The 27,640-nt window shown below is 40.9% G+C and overlaps 1 protein-coding gene across 1 annotated transcript in view; it reads left to right on the forward strand.

Moving 5' to 3' along the window:
• Nucleotides 1-27,640, forward strand: part of ATRN (attractin) — a 243,572-nt gene that overhangs the window by 86,371 nt on the left and 129,561 nt on the right. Inside the window, exons 9-17 of the mRNA XM_065404708.1 lie at nucleotides 595-778; nucleotides 2,083-2,237; nucleotides 7,949-8,033; nucleotides 14,305-14,525; nucleotides 16,283-16,398; nucleotides 16,950-17,088; nucleotides 19,550-19,731; nucleotides 25,002-25,218; nucleotides 27,250-27,435. Coding sequence (XP_065260780.1) covers nucleotides 595-778; nucleotides 2,083-2,237; nucleotides 7,949-8,033; nucleotides 14,305-14,525; nucleotides 16,283-16,398; nucleotides 16,950-17,088; nucleotides 19,550-19,731; nucleotides 25,002-25,218; nucleotides 27,250-27,435 — 1,485 coding nt within the window. The remainder of the gene's footprint in view (nucleotides 1-594; nucleotides 779-2,082; nucleotides 2,238-7,948; nucleotides 8,034-14,304; nucleotides 14,526-16,282; nucleotides 16,399-16,949; nucleotides 17,089-19,549; nucleotides 19,732-25,001; nucleotides 25,219-27,249; nucleotides 27,436-27,640) is intronic.

Consider the following 27,640-nt stretch of genomic DNA (forward strand, 5'->3'; position numbering starts at 1 on the left):
TTTGTTATACTCCAAGCCCTGCCATTCCAGGGAGTGAGGGACCAGGGCCTGGGATCTCAAGCGTGGCTATGAAGAACACTATAGTTAGGCCACCAGGCGGGCATTCTTTTAAAAAATATATCCCAGTGAGTTTGGCTTCTATGCTTTCTTGCCTTAAATCTATAGAATATTCAGAAAGAGTGCTTTCGGATACCATAACAAATCAAGTAACTTTACTGGTGATTTGATGTCACCAAAATGTGACAGATAATTTTAATGCTTTTTGTATTTCACTCTCTTGGCTTGTCTTTGAAGTTTAATGAATGAGTGTTGGAGGAGAATGCTTATGGTCTAATTAAAAGAATCTGACAGCACAGTACCTCTTGGCAGCTAACTTACCCACTGAGTAGGCACTTTTTTTTTTTTTCTTTGAGGAGTAACTCAGACTGCCTCTTAAACAGTAAAAGACAGAGAGAGGCTGTAGCTATGGAGTATGCAGTGCTAATGGTTTTGAGTTAAGGGAGAGTTTGTTTCCTAGCTAAATCTATTGACCTGTTTTCAGTGCTGATACATTACATGTCTTTTGTCACATACAAGTTTTTTTTCTCTTCTTAGCGACACATACATGGAATATTTTACAAACAAGTGGAGCCTTGGTGCAGGGAGGGTATGGTCACAGCAGTGTTTACGATCCAAACACCAAATCAATATATATCCATGGAGGTTACAAAGCGTTCAGTGCCAACAAGTATAGACTAGCAGATGACTTATACAAATATGAAGTTGATACACGGATGTGGTAAGTATATTTTCACCTTCTGACCTCATCTGCATGTAATGTATTAGGGTACTGGCTGTTTGCAGAATGATGAAGTATTATCTGGTTAATTAAACTGAAGGTAGAATACTACTGTTTTCTGTGACTTGGGTTTCAGGTTGAGAGCCCACTCCTTTCTGCCCAACTAACGTTAGAAGTTTCGCTCCCTTCTCAGGACTGGTGGTACATCCCATAAGATCTCCTAAACTGCCTTCTGGCAGCCCATTTTTTCTTAGCACTTCCCTCCCCTTTAAGGGGAATGGTGCTTCAAAAGCCCACCCATGCTTTTGGCTGGTTGCTCAACAGGCTTTTGCATTCCGGCCTCCGGCCAGGAACAGAGCAGTGTTCAGGAACTCCTTCCATGCAGGAAGCACCACAGCGCTCAGCTCTGTATTCCAAATCAGAGCAGGTCATTGGGCTGCGTTGTTGAGTGCTTTGTTGTAGAAATGTGACTTACAGGTAGGGAAAATCTTTCCCTCCACATGAACTACAATCACAATGTTGATGTCCAGCAGCATCCCAGCTACAACAACTTTGCTGGTTCTGGTGGCATGAACCCACATAGCCAGGAAACTGATATTCAGTCAGCTATGCATTCCACCCAAAACCTTTTAAGGCCTTACTCTCTCAAAACAACGGGGAAATCACGGAAGAGAGTGCTCTGTTTAGCTCTCAGTACTGTTAATCGTGTTGATTTGATGCAAGGTCAGTGGCTAATATAATTAATGCTGTCCATGATTTAATCATGGATGAGGCATCCAGTTTTACATGTGTTAATCTGCAGGGCTATATTACTAGTTCACAAGTTTTAGTCAAGGCTTAGGTTGAGGGAGGGACAGCATCCAATTTAAATGATGACCCATTTGGGTTGGTTTAGGGTTTTGTAACCACAGGACAATCATGAAATTCTCCCAGGTAGTTTCTGGCTCAATGGCTGTTGCTGGCCGTATGCTAAATATTGATTTTTGGTGAAGACTGGAGGTGGCAGATGGATGTTTTACATCCTCATCCAGGACAAGATGTTTCAGTGGAATGCCACTGAATGAAGATGGCCCAAGAATCGGGGGGGAGGGAGGGTAGTTGAGAAGAGGAAATCAAATTATAGGAGGCAAGGAGCAGACTGGAAAGAAAATGCCATTGCATATTATATTAGAAAAATAATTAAGTGGATTACCACCACAAATCTCTCTCCAAAGTGGGTTTGGAAATTACTTTGTCTTTGTCAGGTGGTGGTTAGTTTCTTAAAAAAAAAAAAAAAAGTTTTGTTTTTTTTTCCATTTCTGAAGGACAATTCTTAAAGATAGTAGATTTTTCCGCTATTTGCACACTGCTGTGATAATGAGTGGAACCATGCTGGTGTTTGGAGGAAATACACACAATGACACATCAATGAGCCATGGTGCTAAGTGCTTTTCTTCAGATTTTATGGCATATGATATTGGTAAGTTCCCAAGCAAAAACTTTTCCATGGAGATGAAAAGAGAAAACTGTCTTTAAAAAGACTAATTTACATGCGGTGTATATGATACCATATTCTATTGTACGAATGCTGCAGGAGAATGCATAAAGAGGAAGGACTGACAACTTGGTTTACTACACATTTCAAAACAATTGAACTGGATACTAGCAGTGCAGCGACTTTGTAGGCAAGTACAGCAGCAGTTATATAGTCAGTAGGAGCTCACATACAACCTGGAATATTAAAACCCCATTTTTGAGTAGGAGATGTGTGGTTTGGAATAAGTTTACTCATTTTGGAAAGTGTTTGGGGATGTTTAGCTTGGGTAAACAACACACACTAGTACAAGGGATGTAGTTTTAACATCTCATCCAGGGAACTAATCCGACATCTCATAGGCTCTCTGTATTTGTGATGGAACAGAAACGTAGTATGTCGTGACAAATACAAACACTGGATGCTGCTGGAGCTTGCCATGTAGTCAGCATTCTCTAGTTAGTTGAGCTTAGGTCTAGGAGCAGGGTCTCCTGAATTATAAAGCATCACAACAAGATAAATCTTGATTGATTGATTGATTAATGTGTACACTCCATAAATCCAAATGTCTCTGCAAGTGCTATTGAGTAACCAAGCCAAATGACTGGGTTTTATTTCAAAGGATTAGATGTTGGTGACTTTGTGTAGCCAGAAGAGGGCAGCATTTATTTGCAAATGCCTAGTCCAGAAACTGTTAAATAAAAATAAGAGGTGAAATTATTTAAAAAGAGAAAATACATGCATATCCAGAGAATTGAAATTTGAGGAGAAAGCACCATACAGAATTCAAATCGCTGTATCTTAGGGTACATCTACACTGCAATTAAACACCTGCACCTGGCCTGTGCCAACTGGCTTGGGCTAAGGAGGTGTTGAATTGAGATGTACATATTCAGGCTGGAGCCTGGGCTCTAGGATCCTACAGAGTGGGAAGGTCACAGAGCTTGGGCTACAGCCCAAGCCCGAACATCTGCATTGCAGTTAATCAGCCCTTTATACCGAGCCCCATGAGCCTGAGTCAGCTGACACAGGCCAGCTGTGGGTTTTTAATTGCAGTGTAGACATACCCTTAGGTATTAAATACAGCAAAATATAGATCTCACCTACTGAAATTCCCTGAAGTAAAGAATCCCTTCCTGATTCCCTGCAATAAGTTTAATATTCTGAATTGTGACTTCTTGATTTAAGCAAGTTTTTAAACTATTTATCATTTTAAAAGGTCAACATAAAAATCATTTACAGTAAGGTCATGAATACAATTACTCTCCCTTCCAAAAGAGGAAAAAATAAATCTCTAATGTTTGCCCTATCAAACTCAGTTATGATACCAATTACTGAGTAAAGCTGTATATTTTGACAGCACATATATTCTATTAGATTTACAATGTATTGATTATCCAAAGGTTGGAAGGAGAGAATTCTTAGTAATTTCTAAACCATTAGTTTCTTCCAATATTTGATCTTCTGTTAAAGATTGAGAAAGGAGCTTAGAAAGCAAAACATTCCAAGTCTCCTAATAATCTAGAAAAATATATTTGTTGGCCCCTCATAACTCACAACTTGCTGGATATAAAATTGCAAATTATGCTCCAATTTTGCTGAAGTCTTCCGTTACAAACTTGAACCATGTGTGCTAGTCTTATGAATGATGTCAGGAAAGGTTACATCCTGTAACAATTGAGTAGATAACTTAAAAAAAAAAATCAATTTCAAAATAACCATTTGCTAGAGCATTAAATGCAGCTAGTAGAGTCCTATCTATTTCTCTTCTCACCACACCTTCTTGTCTAGGTATTGCACAGGAAGAAGGTAAATCAATGACTTTCTCTCTGTGGAAGGGTAGTTCCAGATCAAATCTCTTACCCCATAGTTCCTCAAATAACTTCCCTAAAGAAATAATAGGATTATTTCTCACTGCACCCTCTTGTAAGTCGATTTGCACACCTGTTGGAGGATGTGGATTTATTTTCCAGTGGCTTCAACCTGTGATGCAACATAGCATTACCTTATATTAAAGACTTTGTCAACAGTCCGGAGCTCTTTAGATTTTCTTCCCTAATAACATACTGACTTTTCTCTATTAATTGCATAGAGATGTCTAGTTTCTCAGTTTTATGAAACATTTTGACTAATTGTAGATCAATTAACAAACTTCAATGTCTTCCTCTTCTGATGCTGAAGAAGCCAAACTATGAGAGAGGCTCTACCTACACCGGCAGGGATAAAAAGTGTGCAGTCTTTTGGACATTAGCCTCCACAGCATTCCCTTTTACTTGGCCCAACATATAGCACTTCAATTTAGCCAACTTTTTCTGCTTTTGTTCCTTTGGCTGATTAGTGGATTCTGTGTTTCTTGTGTGATTTCTTCATAGTGCCTAAAGAAAGAAATTGCATGAGAAACCAAAGTAAATAAGCAGCACTCAGAAATGTAGTTTATTATCCAATAAGTTCTTGGAATGTATTGGAGGCATTTTTTATTTCAAAAGATGGAGACAGCTACTAGGGGAGAGGCTGTTCTAGATTGGATTTTGACAAATAGGGAGGAACCGGTAGAGAATTTGAAAATGGAAGGCAGCTTGGGTGAAAGTGATCATGAAATGATAGAGTTCATGATTCTAAGGAATGGTAGGAGGGAGAACAGCAAAATAAAGACAATGGATTTCAAGAAGGCAGACGTTAGCAAACCCAGGGAGTTGGTAGGTAAGATCCCATGAGAAGCAAGTCTAAGGGGAAAAACAATAGAAGACAGTTGGCAGTTTTTGAAAGAGACATTATTAAGGGTACAAGAGGAAACAATCCCACTGCGTAGGAAAGATATGAAGTATGGCAAGAGACCACCCTGGCTTAACCAGGAGCTCTTCAATGATCTAAAAATCAAAAAAGAGTCCTACAAAACGTGGAAACTAGGTCAAATTACAAAGGATGAACATAAACAAATAACAAAAGTATGTAGGGACAAAATTAGAAAGACCAAGGCACAAAATGAGATCAAACCAGCTAGAGACATAAAGAGTAACAAGAAAACGTTCTACAAATGCATTAGAAGCAAGAGGAAGACCAAGGACAGGGTTAGGCCCCTTATACAATGAGGGGGAAAAAAAATAACAACAGAAAATGTGGAAATGGCAAAGGTGCTTAATGTCTTCTTTGTTTCGGTTTTCACCAAGAAGGTTGGTGGTTATTAGATGTCTAACGTAGTGAATGCCAGTGAAAATGAGGTAGGATCAGAAGAGGCTAAAATAGGGAAAGAACAAGTTAAAAATTATTTGGACAAATTAGATGTCTTCAAGTCACCAGGGCCTGACAAAATGCATCCTAGAATACTCAAGGAGCTGACTGAGGAGATATCTGAGCCAGTAGCGATATATCTTTGAGAAGTCATGGAAGATGGTAGAGATTCCAGAAGACTGGAAAAGGGCAAATATAGTGCCCATCTATAAAAAGGGAAACAAGGACAACCCAGGGAATTACAGGCCAGTCAGCTTAACGTCTGTACCTAGAAAGATAATGGAGTAAATAATTAAGCAATCAATTTGCAAACACCTAGAAGATAATAAGGTGATAAGTAATAGTTAGCATGTTTTTGTCAAAAACAAATCGTGTCAAACCAACCTGATAGCTTTCTTTGACAGGGTAACAAGCCTTGTGGATGGGGGGAAGCAGTGGATGTGGTATGTCTTGACTTTAGTAAGGCTTTTGATAGTGTCCAGCATGACCTTCTCATAAATAAAGTAGGGAAATGCAACCTAGATGAAGCTACTATAAGGTGGGTGCAAAACTGGTTGGAAAACCATTCCCAGAGAGTAGTTATCAGTGGTTCAGAGTCATGCTGGAAGGGCATAACGAGTGGAGTCCCACAGGGATCAGTTCTGTGTCCAGTTCTGTTCAATATCTTCATCAATGATTTAGCTAATGGCATAGAGAGTACACTTATAAAGTTTGCCGACGATACCAATCTGGGAGGGATTGCAAGTGCTCTGGAAGATAGGATTAAAATTCAAAATGATCTGGACAAACTGGAGAGATGGTCTTAAGTAAATAGGATGTAATTCAATAAGGACAAGTGCAAAGTACTCCACTTAGGAAGGAACAATCAGTTGCACACATACAAAATGGGAAATGACTGCCTAGGAAGGAGTACTGTGGAAAGGGATCTGGAGGTCATAGTGGACCACAAGCTAAATATGAGTCAACAGTATAACGCTGTTGCAAAAAAAGTGAACGTCATTCTGGGATGTATTAGCAGGAGTATTGTAAGCAAGACACGAGAAGTAATTCTTCCGCTCTACTCCGCGCTGATTAGGCCTCAACTGGAGTATTGTTTCCAGTTCTGGGAGCCACATTTCAGGAAAAATGTGGACAAATTGCAGAAAGTCCAGAGAAGAGCAGCAAAAATGATTAAAGGTCTAGAAAACATGACCTATGTGGGAAGATTGAAAAAAATGGGTTTGTTTAGGCTGGAAAAGAGAAGACTGAGAGGGGACATGCTAAGAATTTTTTCAGGTACATATAATGTTGTTACAAGGAGGAGGGAGAAGAATTGTTCTTATCCTCTTAGGAAAGGACAAGAAGCAATGGGCTTAAATTGCAGCAAGGGAGGTTTAGGTTGGACATTAGGAAAATTTACTAACTCTCAGTGTGGTTAAGCACTGGAATAAATTGCCTAGGGAGGTTGTGGAATCTCCATCATTGGGGATTTTTAAGAGCAGGTTGGACAAACACCTGTCAGGGATGGTCTAGATACTTAGTCCTGCCTTGAGTGCATGGGACTAGACTACATTAACTTTTCGAGGTCCCTTCCAGTTCTATGATTCTATGTTATGCTAATAGAAATGATGGAATAATCACACAATAGTTTTTAAAAAATCATGAATCAAAACTATTATGCAAGGCTACCCTCAAATCACAGAATTGGAAAATAATAATTATATGTGTATATACATCTTAAAGCCCTTGCTCCACATTATGTCAGTTCAGGGCAAAATTGAGCATGTTCACATATAAACAGGTAAAAAGTAGGCTCATTGTTTGGTGATTAATTCCAGTAATTAAAACAAACAAAAAACCCCCCAAACTGTTACCCATAATTCCCCCAAAGTCCTTGAAGGTTATTCCACTGAGTCCCCTCAAAGTGAGGCCAGCAGGAGCAGCTAGCTCTCCAGCAGTACAGCTTACTCCCCCTCTGCATGGATGGGTGCGTAGGTTGGGGAAGAACCATTGCATACCATCTTCTCCTCTTTGGGGGCCCCATGGGAAAGTAGGGATAAGAGCAGTTCCTTAACTCCCTGAAGGACAGGAAATGCTATTGTGCCCAGTCCTTATGCAGGCTGCATGAGGGCATAGGGAAGGCTCATTGCACTCCTGCCCTCCAGAGACCCGTGTAAGGGCCAGGCTGTACCTGGCCCTAAGATGGTTTCAAATGGATACAGCGTTCACTTTGTCTTGAAATGTTGTATAGTGGGTGGTGCCTTGTGCTTTTAAACAGCTACCCCACTCCACTGTAGAGGTGGTTGCATTGTGGTGAGGGGTGAAATGGATTCTGTGTAGCTATTGAAGTACTGTACTTTGGGATCTTTCAGGAAGAAATGTGCTATGTAAATGTCAGTTATTAATTATGCTAGAGGAACTTTTCTGAAGTGAGCTTTCCTTAATCCTAGCTTGTGATCATTGGTCAGTACTTCCTCGACCTGATCTCCATCATGATGTCAACAGATTTGGACATTCTGCTGTGCTGAGTGACAGGTCAGAAGACAAAAAAAGTCTTACTTTATAGCTGCATACTGTGTACTTAAATGAGCCCATATACAGACATATATGTGTGTGTTTATAAGGTCACTGAGAACTTCAACTGGAAACCAAATTGAAGTTCTGTGACCTTACTTCCTGTCATAGCTTCAGTTTGCATCTCTGTGCTGAAGATTTCCAACCTATAACCTCTTGACTAGGGCTACCATACGTCCGGATTTCCCTGGACATGTCTGGCTTTTCGCTCTTTAAATAGCCGTCCGGGGGGGATTTCTAAAAATCTAAAAATGTCCAGGATTTCCCCCCGGTCGGCTATTTATTGATTGAAAAGCGACTGACAGGGCGGCCGAGCGCCGCTCGCATTGGGACCTCGGCAGCCAAAGCCCCTTCCCGGCTCCCCCCATCCCCTGCAGCCTTAGCATGCCGCCTGGTGGCGCTGGGGGGCAGGGCTGTGCGCCTGTGAGGGAACGCGGCGGCGGGGCTGGCAGCGGCAGCCAGAGCCCCTCCCCCGCTTCCCCCCTCCTCCATAGCCTTAGCATGCCACTCGGCAGCGCTCGGGCTGGGCGGGGCGGAGCGCTCCTTGGGGCGCGGAGCCAGACACCTGCTCTAAGCCGAGCGGCACGGTAAGGGGGCCGGGGAGTTGGAGAAGGGGGGCAGTCAGGGGACAGGGAGTGGGGGGGGTTGGATGGGTCGGGAGTTCTGGGGGTCCTGTCAGGGGGCGGGGAGCGGTTGGATAGGGCGTGGGAGTCCCGGGGGTCTGTCTGGCGGAGGGGGTGTGGATATGGGGCGGGGGTGTGGAGAGGGGTCGAGGCAGGCAGGGAGCAGAGGGGGTTGGATGGGTCAGGAGTTCTGGGGGTCCTGTCGGGGGTGGGGAGCAGTTGGATAGGGCATGGGAGTCCCGGGGGTCTGTCTGGCGGCGGGGGTGTGAATATGGGGTGGGGGTGTGGATAAGGGTCGGGGCAGTCAGGGGACAGGTAGGGTCCTAGGGGGGCAGTTAGGGTGGGGGGTTCTCAGGAGGGGGCAGTCAGGGGACAAGAAGCAGGGAGGCTTAGATAAGCGGTGGGGTCCTAGGGGGCAGTTAGTGGCAGGGGTCTCAGGAGGGGGCAGTCAGGGGACAAGGAGCAGGGGGGGTTGGGGGTTCTGAGGGTGTCAGGGGGTGGGAAGTGGGAGGGAGTGGGCGGGGGCGGGGTTAGAGCGGGGCTATTTCCCCCCCCCCAGTGTCCTCTTTTTTGATTGTGGAAATATGGTAACCCTACTCTTGACTCCATCCAGTTTCTTATTTTTAGCTGCCCTGACTCATTCTCTTCTCCGACTAGACCAGCCACTGTTGCCATCTCATCGCTAGAACTCAATCAGTCCAAAATTGAATTTTTCATCTTCCCTCCAAATACTTCTTCTCTTCCCTTCTCTATCTCCATTGTCATCTCTGCTTTTATTAGCTTTAATAGCTCAAAAAATCTGCTCTTTCTTCACTGCTCCTACTCCTAAGACCTCTGTCCACATCTTGGTTACCTTTTCTTGCTTGCTTGTAGCCTTCCTCCTATCTGGCCTCTTCTCTCTTTGCCACCCACAAAACGTATGCTGATTAGGCATACAGCTGGGGTCCATGCCATTTTGCTGGCTACGTTTGCTATAATAATATCCATGTTTTAAGGAGTGTGTGATTTGCCAAGTCTCTGGTTTTGGTTCCAGGGCCATCTCTCTCTGAGGATGCCTCTCTTAAACACATGAAAGGGGGGAGATTATTTAAGTCACAAATGGGAGGTAGGCCTGTAATTCCCAGTAACTTTCAAGGGAGTTGAGCTTCCCAGCTGCCCTTCGTGCCTTTGAAAATCTCACACAAAATAGATAGCAGCTTGACTGTATACTAAAGACCTTCAATGCAATGACTTTTGTGAATTGCATTTAAGGGCATACTTAAGTTTTTTCCTTAATTGGGACCAAAAATATCTATAAGATGAAAGGAATGAACTTTTGCCAACCAAATTTCTGCCTGTAGAGTGTCTGAAAAACAAACATTTCCTACCCCATTATGGGGACAGATTATTGCTTAAAAATATCTTTTTTACAAATCTCCTTACTGATTGCAAAAAAACCCAGAGGAATTACCTCTATACTTTCCTGCGATTTGTTCTATAGATACGCCAGATTTCACTGGCTTCTACCCTTAAAGAAAAGGGTGAATTATCCCTCGGTTTATGAAATTCATGAGGTGGAGTACCTCAGTTTCCCTTCTTGTACAGCAGACCAGGTTTGTAATGGCTTCTCTGCTGTGCTAAGCTTTAAGTTTATTCACAGGTAATAGCTGAGGTTATTACTATGAGATCTTTGAACATGAGATTCATTTTCAATTATCATTTTTAACATGCTGAAAATCCCCCTCCCCTCCCCCAAAATTACACACATTACACATTGTTACAAAAAGAACAGGAGTACTTGTGGCACCTTAGAGACTAACAAATTTATTAGAGCATAAGCTTATGCTCTAATAAATTTGTTAGTCTCTAAGGTGCCACAAGTACTCCTGTTCTTTTTGCGGATACAGACTAACACGGCTGCTACTCTGAAACCTGACATTGTTACAAGTTTACTCACTAGCATTTATGTCAAGGTATAACATTGTGACAGTCTGATTATTTAGAGCCACTTCAGGGCTCCCTGTTTCTGACATTGCTTCTTTTGTACACTGCACCCTGCTCTTGCTTCAGAGGTAAACTGTCTTTTAACTTTTTGTCCCAGTTGTGGCTGCCCCTGCCATGGCCACATTCTTTGCTCCTCATTTAAAAAGATATTAAACTTTATAACCACATGGAAGTACCCAAAGGGTTAAATGCTAAATACCAAAGCCTCATCATACTAGCTGGCCATGTCTGGAAAAAGGGTCTGTCAATGTTGCAACTTTGGATGTGAGATTCAAATGGAGTTTTAGAGGCATTATTTTTTTTATTTAAAAACAAAACAAACCCAATTTATCTTAAACCTACAAACAGAATTTTACAAACTATGAGCGTTGGTTTAGGTCCTTAAAACCGTACATAATTACACAAAAATATTTACCCACACACATTCTTTTTTTGCCTAATATCCCTATACCCAGATTACATTCCCATTTTGTATAATTGAAGGCAGTCACGTTCCAATAGCCACCCCCCCCCACACACACACACCATACTGATTTTGATTACAAACTATTCCTGTGGGAAAAGGGCCCATTTCCCCTCAGAATAGTTGTAAAAACTTCTGGGGATAACACATAGTGGTAGCAGTAGCCACTCTACCTGACTAATTGTATAATTTGTTTAACTACCACGGTTCTCAGTGTGACTGTACCGCATTGCACATATATTTATATTTACATAACTGAGTTTTATTATTAAACCAAGAATTCCCTTTTTATAACACCACAACTCCTAAGTGCTTACTTCCCTACAAAGTCTGTAGTATTAATTTTTGCAAAAGCTACTTGTAACTCTTCACTTATTTTAAATCACTTCTGCATTCAGTTCTTTAAGGTGCAATACAGCTGCCTTTCCCTGTGCTTTTTGTTTTTTTTTTAAACCTCAACTGAATTGCAGTAGTGCTATTCTCTGTTGCAGTTAATTGTTTCTGAGCAACTTCAGGGGTTAAGCAACCCATTAGTTGGGGATTGGTCCTGCTTTGAGCAGGGGGTCGGACTAGATGACCTCCTCAGGTCCCTTCCAACCCTGATATTCTATGATTCTATGAAAACCTTTTTTTTTTTCCTTTTCTTCACTCCGACCAAGTCACAGCTCGTGTCTCTTAAGGTGGTCTATTCACTTTGCTTCTGACTCCAAACCCTGTTGTGCCAAGTCGTCTTTAACCGCCCCTAACTTTAATTTACAATCCTCCAGTTGCCTTTACTGGAGTAGCACCAAACGTAGAAAAAATACTGGCACTCTCCCATAATGGTGCCTTTACTCTAAACCTCTTACAAGTGGATTTAAGTGCCTCCTTTCCTCCACCCTCTCTGCTGGTTCTTGTCACACGGACAGAGAACACAAGACCAGAAATCCGAAGTGCAGGCACTGCAATGTTTATTGGGGTTAATTCCAAGCAAACATATTCATAGCTCTACACCAGAGATGGACAAACTACGGCCCGCGGGACCATCCTGCCTGGCCCTTGAGCTCCTGGTCGTGGAGGCTAGCCCCTAGCCCCTCCCCCGTTGTCGCCCCTCCTCTGCAGCCTCATCTCACTGTGCCACTGGCGCAATGCTCTGGGTGGTGCGGCTGCGAGCTCCTGCCGGGGAGCATGGCTGGCTCCGGCCGGTAAGGTGGGGGTTGGATAGGCGTGGGAGTCCTTGGGGGGCCTGTCAGGGGGCAGGGGTGTAGATAGGAGTCTGGACAGGGAGCAGGGGGGATTGGATAGGGGTGAGCTTCCGGGGGGCTGGTTGGGGCTGGGGGTCCCGGGAGGGGGTGGTCAGGGGACAAGGAGCAGCGGGAGTTGGATTGGTCGGGGGGTTCTGAGGGGAGCAGTATGGGGCGGGAAGTGGGAGGGGCCAGGGGCCAGGCTGTTTGGGGAGGCACAGTTTTCCCTACCCAGTGCTCCATACAGTTTGGCAACCCTGATGTGGCCCTCGGGCCAAAAAGTTTGCCCACCCCTGCTCTACATGCTCGCAGAGTCTGTTCCCCAATATTCCATTCCCAGCTCTGATGCCTTGGGAGCCAAAAAATCTTACCGCGTTATAGGTGAAACTGCGTTATATCGAACTTGATTTGATCCGCTGGAGTGCGCAGCTCCGCCCCCCCCGGAGTGCTGCTTTTCTGCGTTATATCCAATTCATGTTATATCAGGTCGCGTTATATTGGGGGTAGAGGTGTACCTTTTTCTTAGCCCACCACAACAACCATATCACAGCTGTCTGCTTCTTGCTGGCATTAGGCTTGTACAGCTGTACATACGTCTCAAACATGTTTTCTAATGTATCAGTTATCACGTCGGGTTCTACTGCATCCTCCATCCAAGGGCAGGTCACAAATGCAATCTCAATAACCCCATGGGGAATCTCCCCACACACTCTCATTCAGTTATACTTAATGTTGCATGTTCCCAAAACTCCACGCAGTATCTCCCCATGCATACTTTTAATCCCACAAATAAGGAGTCACCTGTGAGACCCCGTCTCACAATCTGGCACTCCTTATCTCTCTCTCCCCCCTCCCCCCCCCCCCTCGCAATTCTTCACCAAATGTTAGGCTCTGATAGAGGCCTCCCTACGGGATGGGGGAGCAGGCAGATACCGGACACAGTATTCACAGATGCATCCGATGAAGTGGGCTGTAGCCCACGAAAGCTTATGCTCAAATAAATTTGTTAGTCTCTAAGGTGCCACAAGTACTCCTCTTCTTTTTGCGGATACAGACTAACACGGCTGCTACTCTGAAACCAGTGTTGGTATATAATACTCTAAATATTGTTATTGATTACAATATAAACCCCACTCACTCCACATTCACACTCCTTTCATACTACGCCAGAGTCTGAAGATCCGAAGGAAATCTCGATGGCCAGTCGAAATTCAGTCCGATCACAAGGCATGGGGAGCCCCACGTTACACGCTTTTTCTTTTTCAGGGCTCTGGGTCGGTGTCTGCTCCGACTTCAGCTATAGCAAACAACCTTTTTTATAGACCAATCTGTCGTGTCATTAGCTCTTTGTCTGTTTACTTAGGCTTTCCCCATAATTCCAGGAGAGCAGTTCCAGGCAGGCTGCCATAATCCAGGACATTCCATTTCCTCTTATGGACATGACAAAGTTTATTTTGCATGACAATTCTTGACTGCTCATAACCTTAAGTCCTTGCTTCAGCTGCCAGCACACAACTCACATGCACATACAGCATTTATACTAGGCCCGTATGGCCTATAGCGTATTACAACATATACATCACAACAGTCTCAGACTGAGGAGAGATCTGATGCAGTTTATGGCTCAAAAGTCATGGGTTGAGATTCACTGAACTAATGGAAATCTGAGATACCATTCTGTTTAATGCAACAGAGGGTCCTGTGGCACCTTTAAGACTAACAGAAGTATTGGGAGCATAATCTTTCGTGGGTAAGAACCTCACTTCTGTTTAATGTGTTCCCTAACAACATCTATTGATCAAGTTGGATTAACTAGAAAAGGGCACCTATCCATATACTCTAGGTGCCCTGCACAGTTATCAAGAGCTATATATGGTCTACAAATATAGATACAAATATATGAACATAACATTTACTTCAATTTTCTTATTTATGTTTAGCACTGTGTATATATTTGGAGGGTTCAACAGTCTCCTCCTGAGCGATATCCTGAGGTATACACCAGAAAGCTGTGAAGCTTATGACAATGAGACATCTTGCTTGAGAGCAGGTCCTGGAATCAGGTGTGTGTGGAACACCACTTTTTCGCTGTGTGTCCCATGGGAAAGAGCAACAGTAGAGCAACAACAAAAAGTTTTCGAAGAATGTCCTTCTAAACCAGGTATGTATGCATGCATTACACTTCCATAACATAGACACACAGCAATGAGTATATTTGTGTTAAGATGCACTACCACCAAAACAAGATACTCCACTGCACATGCTTCTCCATCTGAGGAGAGTATAAAAGAACAAACATCACATGACCAATGTATAGTCACGTATCCTAATGCACTACTGGAAGGTACTCAGATACAATGATGATGAGTGTGGTATAAAAGCGTATATAGAATAGACTTCTACTTTTTTCTTTCCATACTGTTTCAAATCTTCTCTGTTCCTCCTCACATTTTTGTACATTATTGTTCACTAAATAGCCAAAGTCAGGGACTGTGGGCCAAGATTCTATATGATATGAACTTCAGAACTGTGACTACTCTATTGGGTATGCCAAATCTTTTCACTACTGCCATTATAAACTTCAGGTTATTACTTGAAAATATTCAGCATTCCAAGAGTTAGCAAAAAGATAAACGAGTAAAAATCCAGGAGTTGGCTCTCTGTGGTCCCAAAAATAATTTGAATGTGTTCAGTATTTGTTTCTTCTAGCAGTAAACGTCAACAGCGTGTGCATTAGCAAGCTATTGCTACATACCTTGTGAAGAAGGTGCACCTGTAGACTTCTAATAAACAGCCTCATGTGTATTACTGTGAGAGCATGACTTTAATTTTGTTTTAATAAAAACTGGACAGTTTACAAATTAAATGCTACAGTAAAGTGATAGAAATGGCTTGAGGGCCACAGACTGCTGCTGAAATGATTGCTTGGCAGTTTGGGGTGTGGACAGTTAAAACGCCTAAATTTTTCTCCTTTAAACATCTACCCAACTCAGACTGTTGCTATTATCTTTGCTCCTTTATTAAATTTCCCAATAGGAGCCAGGCTTGGACCATTGTTCCATAGAAAATGACTGAGATTTGTCATTCTGAGAGCCACCAACTCTGTTGACAAGCACCATTGGGACAGATTGGACAGGGCCATGCTGCACTCCTTTGTGCTCATCAAGAGAGGAGGTGTCCTCAGATGATTGTTGCTATCACTTTTTCAACTAGAGTGGGGAGAGGGGGCTCATAGAGTTACCAATCTTTGAGCAGTTTCTTTGAACTACATTTAATTCTGGCCTCCGTTTATTAAATTTTCTAACAGCTATCAAGTCTGTAGTAGTTTATGCCAGTGCTCTGCTAGCTCCCAGAGTTGATTTTCTTTTCTGAAACATGCTTCTGTAGTAGATTGCATCCTTTAATTGTGTGAAAACAATTGATGTAAAAGGACAGTAATTTGGGATCTTTAGTGTATAAACAAAGTACTGCATAAGCAGAGAAGATAAATGAGGAAAAAGATGAACTGGAAGATTTAAACGTCATATGAAACTCCCAATTGAGAGCCAGGATTTCAGAAAAATGTGCCTGCATTTGCACACCTAAATTGCCCTGTTGTATATGCAAATGACAAATGGACATCTCTCTATTGGGCTTGCATGGGCAATCTCAACATTTGTGTGTCTTTCTGCATTTAATTGCATGTGCACTTTCCTGAAAATGACTTAAAATTATTGACAGAAGAAATTAATGGAATTTCCTTCAACTTAGTTAAATTAAAGTAAAATCAAGAAGTCCAGTTTAATTGATAGCTCTCGTGGGTTATGCGAAATCTGTTGGCACAGCCATTGGTTATATCATGTGTGTAAACAGTTTCTTAGAACTCTGTCAGGAAATGCTTGTTTTTGGTCATGCAGGATTTTTCTTTAATTGTTGTAGATCATGAAAAATGTAATCAGATTACAGACTGCTATAGCTGTACAGCGAATACAAATAACTGTCAATGGTGCACTGACCAGTGTATCTTAAAGCATAACAACTGCACAGAAGATCAGGTAAAGGTGTTTAAATATCACTCTAAAAATGTTAATCTCGCTATGAAGTTTCAAATGTCAGGAAAACTAATCTGTGTCACAATTACCTCTATGTGTTTCTGCTGTGAAAGTAACTGTAACTACAAACATCTGAATTTCTTGAGGAGGTTCAGTGGCTTTTGGATCATATTATACTTCTCACTACTTAGATAGCTGTATCCTAAAGAGACCATGGGAAGGGGCAAGGAAAGATGAGGGCATCAGTATGATTTATTTGATAAGGCATATGCACATCTTGATAATTCCATTCATAAGGTCAAAAAACCCTTGATTCCCTCCTCACATCTTATAAGCAAGATGGCACAATTAATTTAAGAGGGACTTGAGCATGGTGAGAGAGGTGGCTTAGCTTGCGGATTTGGGGAAGGAATTCTGAACATGATACATCTTTTGAAAATATTGGTCCTTCTATAGACTTTATTTGTTGCCTCTTCTACAGAATTATAGTGGTGGTCTTCGTGAGTGTGAATAGACATGTAAGAAAAAAAGTTTAAACATGCCGTGTGTTTTAGGTACCCATTACTGAATATGATAAATGCCCCAAGGATAACCCTGCATATTATTGTAACAAAAAGACAAGTTGTAAAAGCTGTGCCATGGATCAGAACTGTCAGTGGGAGCCCAGGAATCAAGAGTGCATAGCTTTACCTGGTACGTATATATTGTATTTAAAAACAAATACTAAATCCTTAAATCCAAAAAATTCTTTATTTTTCCTCCTCAAAATCTATGGTATGTTTTTAAGATTACGGTGAGGTAAGGACTGTTCTTTGTAATGTATATGTTAATGTTATGTGAGATTTGCTTTGAAATCCAACTGAAATCTTAGACTGGCATTTCTGGTCTGTTCATTCCAAATTAGATATGAACCTTAGTATTATTAATATTATTATAAGTGGTAATTAGGGCTGTCAAATGATTAAAAAAATTGCAATTAATTGCAAGATTTAAAAAAAAGTTGCGATTAATCAGTTTTAACCGCACTGTTAAACAATAGAACACCAATTTAAATGTATTAAAGCTATTTTTTGACTTTTTTCTACTTTTTCAAATATATTTATTTCATTTACAATACAGAGTACAAAGTATACAATGCTCACTTTATATTATTATTTTTATTACAAATATTTGTACTGTAAAAAAGAGATACAAAAGAAATAATATTTTTCAGTTCACCTCATACAAGTACTGTACTGCAATCTCTTTATTGTGAAAACGCAACTTACAAATGTAGACTTTTTTAATGTAACTGCACTCAAAACCAAAGCAATGTAAAACTTTGGAGCCTACAAGTCCAAGCATGAAGGGGCGTACAAATGTTTAGCGTATCTGGCCCGTAAATACCTTGCAACACTTACAACAGTGCCAGGCAAATGCCTGTTCTTACTTTCAGGTGACGTAAATAAGAAGTGGGCAGCATTGTCTCCCGTAAAGGTAAACAAACTTGTTTGTCTTAGCGATTGGCTGAACAAGCAGTAGTACTGAATGGACTTGTATGAGGTTTTGTTTATCTTTTTTACAATGCAAATATTTGTAATAAAAATAATAATTTAAAGTGAGCACTGTACACTTTGTATTCCGTGTTGTAATTGAAATCAGTATATTTGAAAATGTAGAAAAACATCCACAATATTTATAATAAATTTAAATTTGTATTTTATGATTTTTTAACAGTGCGATTAAAACTGCGATTAATCGTGACAATTTTTTTATCTAGTTAATTTGTTTTGCATTAATCACATGCATTAATTGTGATTAATTGACAGCCCTAGCAATAGTAATGTAGTGGATGAAGAGATTGTACTTAAGCTCCAAGCAAAATATTTCAGATCTGCTTTTGTCCCTCTTTTATCTATTTCTTTATTTATGTAATTGTTTCAAAAGATTTTATATCCCAGTAAGACCCAAATTTAATCAAGGTTAATTTAATTATCAAAAACTGTGTGCTTTCCCATGATCTGTTGTCTAATGTGAGATTGGTACACCTCTACCCTGATATAACGCTGTCCTCGGGAGCCAAAAAATCTTACCGTGATATAGGTGAAACCACGTTATATCGAACTTGCTTTTATCGGCCAGAGTGCGCAGCCCCGCCCCCCTGGAGTGCTGCTTTACTGTGTAATATCCGAATTCATGTTATATTGGGTTGCGTTATATCGGGGTAGAGGTGTACTGTATTATTCATTTGGGAATCAAGAGCATGTTATAAAATACTAAATACTATTATTTTTCCTAGTACTTCTGTATCCTGAATATTCCCACAGCTGGATGAAGTAGAGCAATGAGTATACTGCCTTGAATTAATACTTTATTTATCAAAAAAACGGAAAGAGAAATGTTTCTTCCCTCCCACCTCCAAAATTGCCAGCTTTCATAATTTCATTATTTTCTCAATGTTTGGCATTTTTCTTTAGTCCTAAGTGCTTGGAGTCATGTGACAAGCAAAGGCTTTTATTTAAAACAAAATAAGTTTCTAGCCCATATGGTTATAGAGAGAGGCTTGAAAGCGTGACCTGAATGCACCCTAAAAATTTCTAGAACCGAAAGCAGTTAAAGCCCCAAATGTATTTGTTTTTATTTAATAATTTTAAAGCCAATTTCATGATGGGGTGGTGTGTATGTGTGTGTGTGTGTGTGTGTGTGTGTTGGGGGGGGGGGGGTAAATCTAACTCAAAATTTAATTCTTGGGATTGGCAGTATTGCACCCTACCTCCTGTTTTGGCTGTTTCCGAGGGCAGGGGCACATCTCTTCTACTAGAATTTAGTAGTTGAATATTTAATTTCTTTCAGTTGACAAAAATATTTAAAAGGTGCATTTGACATAAATTAGTGACAAATATCCAACTAAAACTAGTAGCTAACCTGCATACCCCAAACAAAACTCCACTCCTGCCAAAAGTTCGGTTTCCATCAAAGCTACTCCTTCTTCAAAAGCCTTTGTTAATAGATGTGCCTTTTACCATGGCAGGAAGGTTGGTGAACCGAGCTCTTTTGGACTAAGGCTCCAATGCTGAAGGCCCCTTTTGGAGGACATTCCCCATCTCCAAGTGATGTTTTTTGACTAGGGGGAGAAAGGTGTTGTGTATCATTAATTGGTTTCACCTTTTCATAGAAAATATCTGTGGAGTAAACTGGCATTTGGTTGGCAACTCGTGTTTGAAAATCAATAGCACAAAAGAGAGCTATGACAATGCTAAACTGGCATGCAGAACTCACAATGCTCTACTGGCATCTCTCACAACGCAGAAGAAGGTGGAATTTGTTCTAAAGGAGCTGCAGAGAATGCAGTCTTTGGTGAGTGTTACTCTTGAATACCATGTGAGTAGTAGAGCGCTGAATATGGAAGAGTACGTACTGTGGTACTGTGTGTTTTGTACCAAAATCCAAATATGCTCCTTAACTCAGGGGACTGATTTTCTTTTGAAATTCAACATATTCCATGGCAGCTTTGCAGTGAAATAGTAAAGAATGTAAATGTGTAACATAAAGATAAACATGCGGGGTGCCTCAAGGAGATCATTGCATAATAAAACCACACACACACTTCTGATTTGGGATACATGACTGCAACATGAAGGTGAGTAGTTCTCAGGTGAACTGCACATGGCACCCTAGACTGTGAATAAAGGTTCCATTGGGGCACCATATATACTTAGTGTAAAGCACTTAAATTGTTGTTCTGTTCTGAAAAGTGGTTTGATACTCAACAGATCCATGTGAAATATTCAGTTAGATCTGCTCTAGTGACAAACATTTTTCCCTGTTAACGTTACAGAGCCAACACAACTAATAAAATGATTTAGAATTTATTACGACTTGCACATCAATAGAATTGACTTTCTAATCAATTAAACTTGTACAAAGACATGGATGGCGGGGTTGCGTAAGTGTTGCTAAGGTTGTAGTGGTGGTCCACGGATGTAATTGAGGTCCTAATTTGGCTTGCAGAACCATTTTTATTGATGGTACAGAAGAAGAACTTATATAAGCTCTCAGAGCCAAGACTGCGCAGGGCTAGCAGTCAGTGACATTAATTTTTTATTGGTAAACGGAAAAAATGGTCATAGAATCATAGAATCATAGAATATCAGGGTTGGAAGGGACCTCAAGAGGTCATCTAGTCCAACCCCCTGCTCAAAGCAGGACCAATTCCCAACTAAATCATCCCAGCCAGGGCTTTGTCAAGCCGGGCCTTAAAAACCTCCAAGGAAGGAGACTCCACCACCTCCCTAGGTAACGCATTCCAGTGCTTCACCACCCTCCTAGTGAAATAGTGTTTCCTAATATCCAACCTGGACCTCCCCCACTGCAACTTGAGACCATTGCTCCTTGTTCTGTCATCTGCCACCACTGAGAACAGCCGAACTCCATCCTCTTTGGAACCTCCCTTCAGGTAGTTGAAGGCTGCTATCAAATCCCCCCTCATTCTTCTCTTCTGGAGACTAAACAATCCCAGTTCCCTCAGCCTCTCCTCATAAGTCATGTGCTCCAGACCCCTAATCATTTTTGTTGCCCTCCGCTGGACTCTTTCCAATTTTTCCACATCCTTCTTGTAGTGTGGGGCCCAAAATTGGACACAGTATTCCAGATGAGGCCTCACCAATGTCGAATAAAGGGGAACGATCACGTTCCTCGATCTGCTGGCAATGCCCCTACTTATACAGCCCAAAATGCCGTTAGCCTTCTTGGCAACAAGAGCACACTGTTGACTCATATCCAGCTTCTCGTCCACTGTGACCCCTAGGTCCTTTTCTGCAGAACTGCTACCTAGCCATTCGGTCCCTAGTCTGTAGCAGTGCATGGGATTCTTCCGTCCTAAGTGCAGGACTCTGCACTTATCCTTGTTGAACCTCATCAGGTTTTTTTTGGCCCAATCCTCTAATTTGTCTAGGTCCCTCTGTATCCGATCCCTACCCTCTAGTGTATCTACCACGCCTCCTAGTTTAGTGTCATCTGCAAACTTGCTGAGAGTGCAGTCCACACCATCCTCCAGATCATTAATAAAGATATTAAACAAAACCGGCCCCAGGACCGACCCTTGGGGCACTCCGCTTGAAACCGGCTGCCAACTAGACATGGAGCCATTGATCACTACCCGTTGAGCCCGACGATCTAGCCAGCTTTCTATCCACCTTACAGTCCATTCATCCAGCCCATATTTCTTTAACTTGGCGGCAAGAATACTGTGGGAGACTGTGTCAAAAGCTTTGCTAAAGTCAAGGAATAACACATCCACTGCTTTCCCCTCATCCACAGAGCCAGTTATCTCATCATAGAAGGCAATTAGGTTAGTCAGGCACGACTTCCCTTTGGTGAATCCATGCTGACTGTTCCTGATCACTTTCCTCTCCTCTAAGTGTTTCATAATTGATTCCTTGAGGACCTGTTCCATGATTTTTCCAGGGACTGAGGTGAGGCTGACTGGCCTGTAGTTCCCCGGATCCTCCTTCTTCCCTTTTTTAAAGATGGGCACTACATTAGCCTTTTTCCAGTCATCCGGGACCTCCCCCGATCGCCATGAGTTTTCAAAAATAATGGCTAATGGCTCTGCAATCTCATCCGCCAACTCCTTTAGCACCCTCGGATGCAGCGCATCCGGCCCCATGGACTTGTGCACATCCAGTTTTTCTAAATAGTCCCGAACCACTTCTTTCTCCACATAGGGCTGGTCACCTTCTCCCCATATTGTGCTGCCCAGTGCAGCAGTCTGGGAGCTGACCTTATTTGTGAAGACAGAGGCAAAAAAATCATTGAGTACATTAGCTTTTTCCACATCCTCGGTCACTAGGTTGCCTCCCACATTCAGTAAGGGGCCCACACTTTCCTTGACTTTCTTCTTGTTGCTAACATACCTGAAGAAACCTTTCTTGTTACTCTTAACATCTCTTGCTAGCTGCAACTCCAAGTGTGATTTGGCCTTCCTGATTTCATTCCTGCATGCCTGAGCAATAGTTTTATACTCCTCCCTGGTCATTTGTCCAATCTTCCACTTCTTGTAAGCTTCTTTTTTGCGTTTAAGTTCAGCAAGGATTTCACTGTTTAGCCAAGCTGGTCAACAGAAAGAAATGAGGTAATAAACATGGAACGTCATATTATGTTCTTACTTTTCAGAGCAGAAACATACTTTATATGTAGAACACAAATATCTAAAGAAAAACCGAATTGTTAAATTGAAACAAGAACATTTTCCTTCTTCCCACTTTTGCTCCCTCTGTGATCTTAAAATGAAACAGTTCAACAGTTATAAGACACTAGGGTGCTCCATTTTTATCAACCCTATATGAGGTACTTTCTATACAAGATTACACATTAAAATAATCATTTGTGAGGCAAGGGGGAGAAACATAGAATATTGTAAAAGTACATGGTTTTCAAAACTAAAGGCTTTTAGATACCATGGTGATGAGTGCTGTATAAATTGATGAACTTGATGGCCATTCCCATAAGCACTCTAACATTTGACAGGTTTCAGAGTAGCAGCCGTGTTAGTCTGTATCCGCAAAAAGAACAGGAGTACTTGTGGCACCTTAGAGACTAACACATCTTCGGATGCATATAGAGTGAAACATATATTGAGGAGATATATATACACACCCATACAGAGAGCATGAACAGGTGGGAGTTGTCTTACCAACTCTGAGAGGCCAATTAAGTAAGAGAAAAAAAACTTTTGAAGTGATAATCAAGATGGCTCAGTACAGACAGTTTGATAAGAAGCAAGTGTGAAAATACAGACCTGTCCTCGCTTACAGACAACCCCCCAACCTAAAGCAAATACTCACCAGCAACCACACATCACTGAACAAAAACACTGACCCAGGAACCTATCCTTGTAACAAAGCCCGATGCCAACTCTGTCCACATATCTATTCAAGTGACATCATCATAGGGCCTAATCACATCAGCCATACCATCAGGGGCTCGTTCACCTGCACATCTACCAATGTGATATATGCCATCATGTGCCAGCAATGCCCCTCTGCCATGTACATTGGCCAAACCGGACAGTCTCTACGCAAAAGAATTAATGGACACAAATCTGACATCCAGAATCATAATACTCAAAAAACAGTGGGAGAACACTTTAACCTGTCTGGCCATTCTATGACAGACCTGCGGGTGGCTATCTTAAAATAGAAAAACTTCAAAAACAGACTCCAACGAGAGACTGCTGAGCTGGAATTGATATGCAAACTAGACACAATCAACACAGGATTAAATAAAGACTGGGAATGGCTGAGCCATTACAAACATTGAATCTATCTCCCCTTGTAAGTATTTTCACACTTGCTTCTTATCAAACTGTCTGTACTGAGCCATCTTGATTATCACTTCAAAAGTTTTTTTTTCTCTTACTTAATTGGCCTCTCAGAGTTGGTAAGACAACTCCCACCTGTTCATGCTCTCTGTATGGGTGTGTATATATATCTCCTCAATATATGTTTCACTCTATATGCATCCGAAGAAGTGGGTTGTAGCCCACGAAAGCTTATGCTCTAATAAATTTGTTAGTCTCTAAGGTGCCACAAGTATTCCTGTTCTTTCTTCTAACATTTGAGCTTCTTTTAGAAAGGATGTCGTTCACTTACCTCTGGTTACTTTATTCTTAGAGAGTTGGTAATGGTGAGGGTCTTAGAAAAAACTGCAGATTTTTAAGGAATCTTTTGGTTTTAGTTTATATTTGTATGTTTTATTGTTTTAGCATGTTTTGTAATTTCTAAAAATAGCTTTGGTAGAAAGCTACACTGCATCTGGTATTTGAACTCTGCCTTTCAATGATGTGCTGCTTCCACTCTGGTAATGACTTTCTGAGGGGGAGTGCTCACTGATTAAGAGTCCAGTGATTGCAGCTTGTCTGTTCATTTGTAGTTCCTCTGAAAAAATGTGGCCTGATTTTTTTCAGAGGTGCTGAGTACCCACAGTGCTTCAGTAAGTGTTGCAGGTTTAAGTTAATCTAAGATAAAATGTTTTGAAGTAGGTGGATTACTTTGTGGGCTGCCCAATGATAGTAACTGTTTTCATTGCTTAGATAAACTATTTGTAGCTGTTTTCTTTAAGTCACCATTACGTTCTGCATAACAATAACCCCAGAAAACTGCTGTTTCTATTTCTCTCCTTTTACAGTACACTCATGAGCATCTAAGGCCAACTCTTTTTGTTAATTTCAGAATTGTTCAGGTTTAAAATTTATTAAAATGTTCTGCTTCCTCTCTAGTTCTTACCTTTTTTTCAGCTATTTAAAAACTGTGAGTGGAGTGGTTTGGGAGATGAGAGGGAGCATGTTTTAAATTAGATAAATGAGGCACATGCCTGAAGGATGTTAATTCTCCAGTTGATGTGCTCTGTAAGTCCAGTGGGACTGAGAAAACAGTATGCCCTTAATTAATGTTTGCACTTCCAAATCTGCTAGAGTGGTTCATACACATTGCAAGACGTTAGTGTTTTTTTATGTATGTATGTATTTATTTATGTATTTATTTATTTATTTTAAAGTCCTGCTTCTTAACTATGTGAAGTGGTAAAATTGTGGTGTTCATTCAATCAAACATTTATTTTATCTCTAGCCCAAAACTTTGACCCCATGGGTTGGGCTGCGGAAGATCAATGTGTCGTACTGGTGCTGGGAAGACATGTCTCCGTTTACAAACACCTTGCTCCAGTGGCTGCCTGGGGAACCAAGTGATGCTGGATTTTGTGGATATTTAGCTGAGCCTTACCAGCAGGGATTGAAGGCCGCAACATGTATCAACCACGTTAATGGCAGTATCTGTGAAAGGCCTGGTAAATATGCTGCTGATGAATGGTTTTTTTTATGGGGAAGTATTTTATTGTCTAAGTAATACAAATAAGATCCCCCCCAGTTAAATTTTGAATGTTTGCAGCATTCAGTAACCAAACAGACCAGTTTGAACAATAGTTTTGTTTAGTTATTCTGTACAAAAATCAGGCATTTAAAAAAACAGCAGAAGTACAATGAGACTGAGCAATAATTAGCTTTAACTCTTTCTTCCAATTGTATATTTGTATGTGACATTCAGGTTAATTATGGTATGGAACAATCTTCTTACTAAAAAATAAAAACTATTCTCTACCTGAATTTTTTTGTACACGTTGTCTAGCCAGAAGATAATTTTTTTTTTTTGAAGTTTAAAGTTAATTGAGCAAAACACTTTGGAAATATGAGTTTTGAAAAAACAAAACAAAAAGAAAACTAGATAAATTCATTGAGTTTAAGTCCATTAATGGCTATTAGCCAGGATGTGTAAGGAATGGTGTCCCAAGCCTCTGTTTGTCAGAGGGTGGAGATGGATGGCAGGATAGAGATCGCTTGATCATTACCTGTTAGGTTCACTCCCTCTGGGGCACCTGGCATTGGCCACTGTCAGTAGACAGGATACTGGGCTGGATGGACCTTTGGTCTGACCCAGTGTGGCCATTCTTATGTTCTTATGTCCTCTGTCATTTTTGGAACTGCATATCTTTAAAACGGCTGGGTCTATTAACTCTCCATTCTAGATAGTTATTCTGAATAACAATTAGAGCCGCCTTCTTAATTTTTTAGAAAGGCTGGTTGATTACATATCTAAATTAGCCACACCAATGTAAGTCCTGCTTTGTGCTAGTACAGGATAAAGTCAGAGATGAAGACGTTTGCAGAAACTTTAATTGTGAGTCACTAATTTTCTAACTAAACATTCTCACAATATTTTAACCTAGTCTATAACTAGTTTAAAACTTAACTTGGTCTGTCTTTTTTGGTCTGAGAATGGTTAGTTTAAATTGTCATCTAGTGGATTAAGCACTGGACTAGGAGCCAAAAATTCTTGAGTTAGAATTCTGGTTCTAATACTGATTTGATCTGTAACATTGGTCAAGTTACTTAACCTTTATCCCACTCTTCCACATGTAAAATGCTGACACTATTAACTTCACAGAAGCGTGAAGAGGACTGTATGGATAACGTATATGCAGCACTATAAAGATGTAAATAGCAATAACATTCAAGTTGTTTCCTTTCAGTTTTACTCTGCATTTGCACTGAAGAGAATTCATAATTACTGGAAAATGAATTACTGTAACTGATATATTTCCTACTGCGTAGATCTCATATTGTAAAGTTTCTCATCATGGCCATGTTACAGATGAAATGATTCAGTTCAGCAACAACTAACTGATTAAATACTCAAACTAAATTTTGAGAGATTTTTCAATTAGTAGTAGAGTTAGGCTAATATATATATATTTTTTTTTGGCAAATAAATGAATCACTGAAAAATGCAGTTTCGGCCAACCCGAAATTATTCACAAACTGGGTACAAGTTAATCACATAGTTTTTTGACAAAACCAAAAATATAAAAAATTTTTGGCAATGCCATTTTGTTTCGACCAGATTTGTTTGTTTCAAATTTGGGCATTTTGACAAAAGCAAAGGAGGAGTTCATTCTGAAAATGGAACAAAAAAATTTCAAGTTAGGTTAAAACTAAATGTTTTGTTTCAATCTAACTCAATTTTTTTGACTTCTTGATTCATCAGAAATTTTGAAAATATTTTATTTTTGGTTCAACCTGAAACTAAGCTGTTTTCAATTTTTCAGAGCTGCCAGCAAACCAAAAAAACCAACAACCAGTGTTCACCTAGCTCTAGTATATTAGTCACACTGAACTTCCCAGTTTGACTAGTGGACAAAGAGTGATTCACCTCTATATTTTTTATTGTGCAAATGAGCAAGGGCCTGTAATTTACTACCATAAAATAGAATATTGTGTAATCTGTTTTCCCATGTCATTGAGTGTTGTTTCTTAATGCCCAGCTAACCACAGTGCCAAGCAATGTCGCACACCCTGTGCCTTGAGGACGGCGTGTGGAGAGTGCACGAGTGGCAGCTCTGAGTGCATGTGGTGCAGTAACATGAAACAGTGCGTGGACTCAAATGCTTATGTGGCCTCTTTCCCCTATGGCCAGTGTATGGAGTGGTACACCATGAGCAGCTGTCCACGTAAGTAATTTCCTCTGTACCTGGAAAGATGGTCTAAGAAAGCTTGGCTTTGCATAAATTGCTAACAAATTTAATGTGACAAGATCATACGCAGTTACATAGTGTTAGAAAAATTACAGATTCCCTGGTTGGATGAGCTCTGCAAATGTAAGGACCAATCCTTGAACATGTTATGTTTCATGGAAGGTGTTGAGCAGAATTGTAC

This window comes from Emys orbicularis, chromosome 5 (assembly GCF_028017835.1).
Source record: "Emys orbicularis isolate rEmyOrb1 chromosome 5, rEmyOrb1.hap1, whole genome shotgun sequence".
Classification (NCBI taxonomy): domain Eukaryota; kingdom Metazoa; phylum Chordata; order Testudines; family Emydidae; genus Emys; species Emys orbicularis.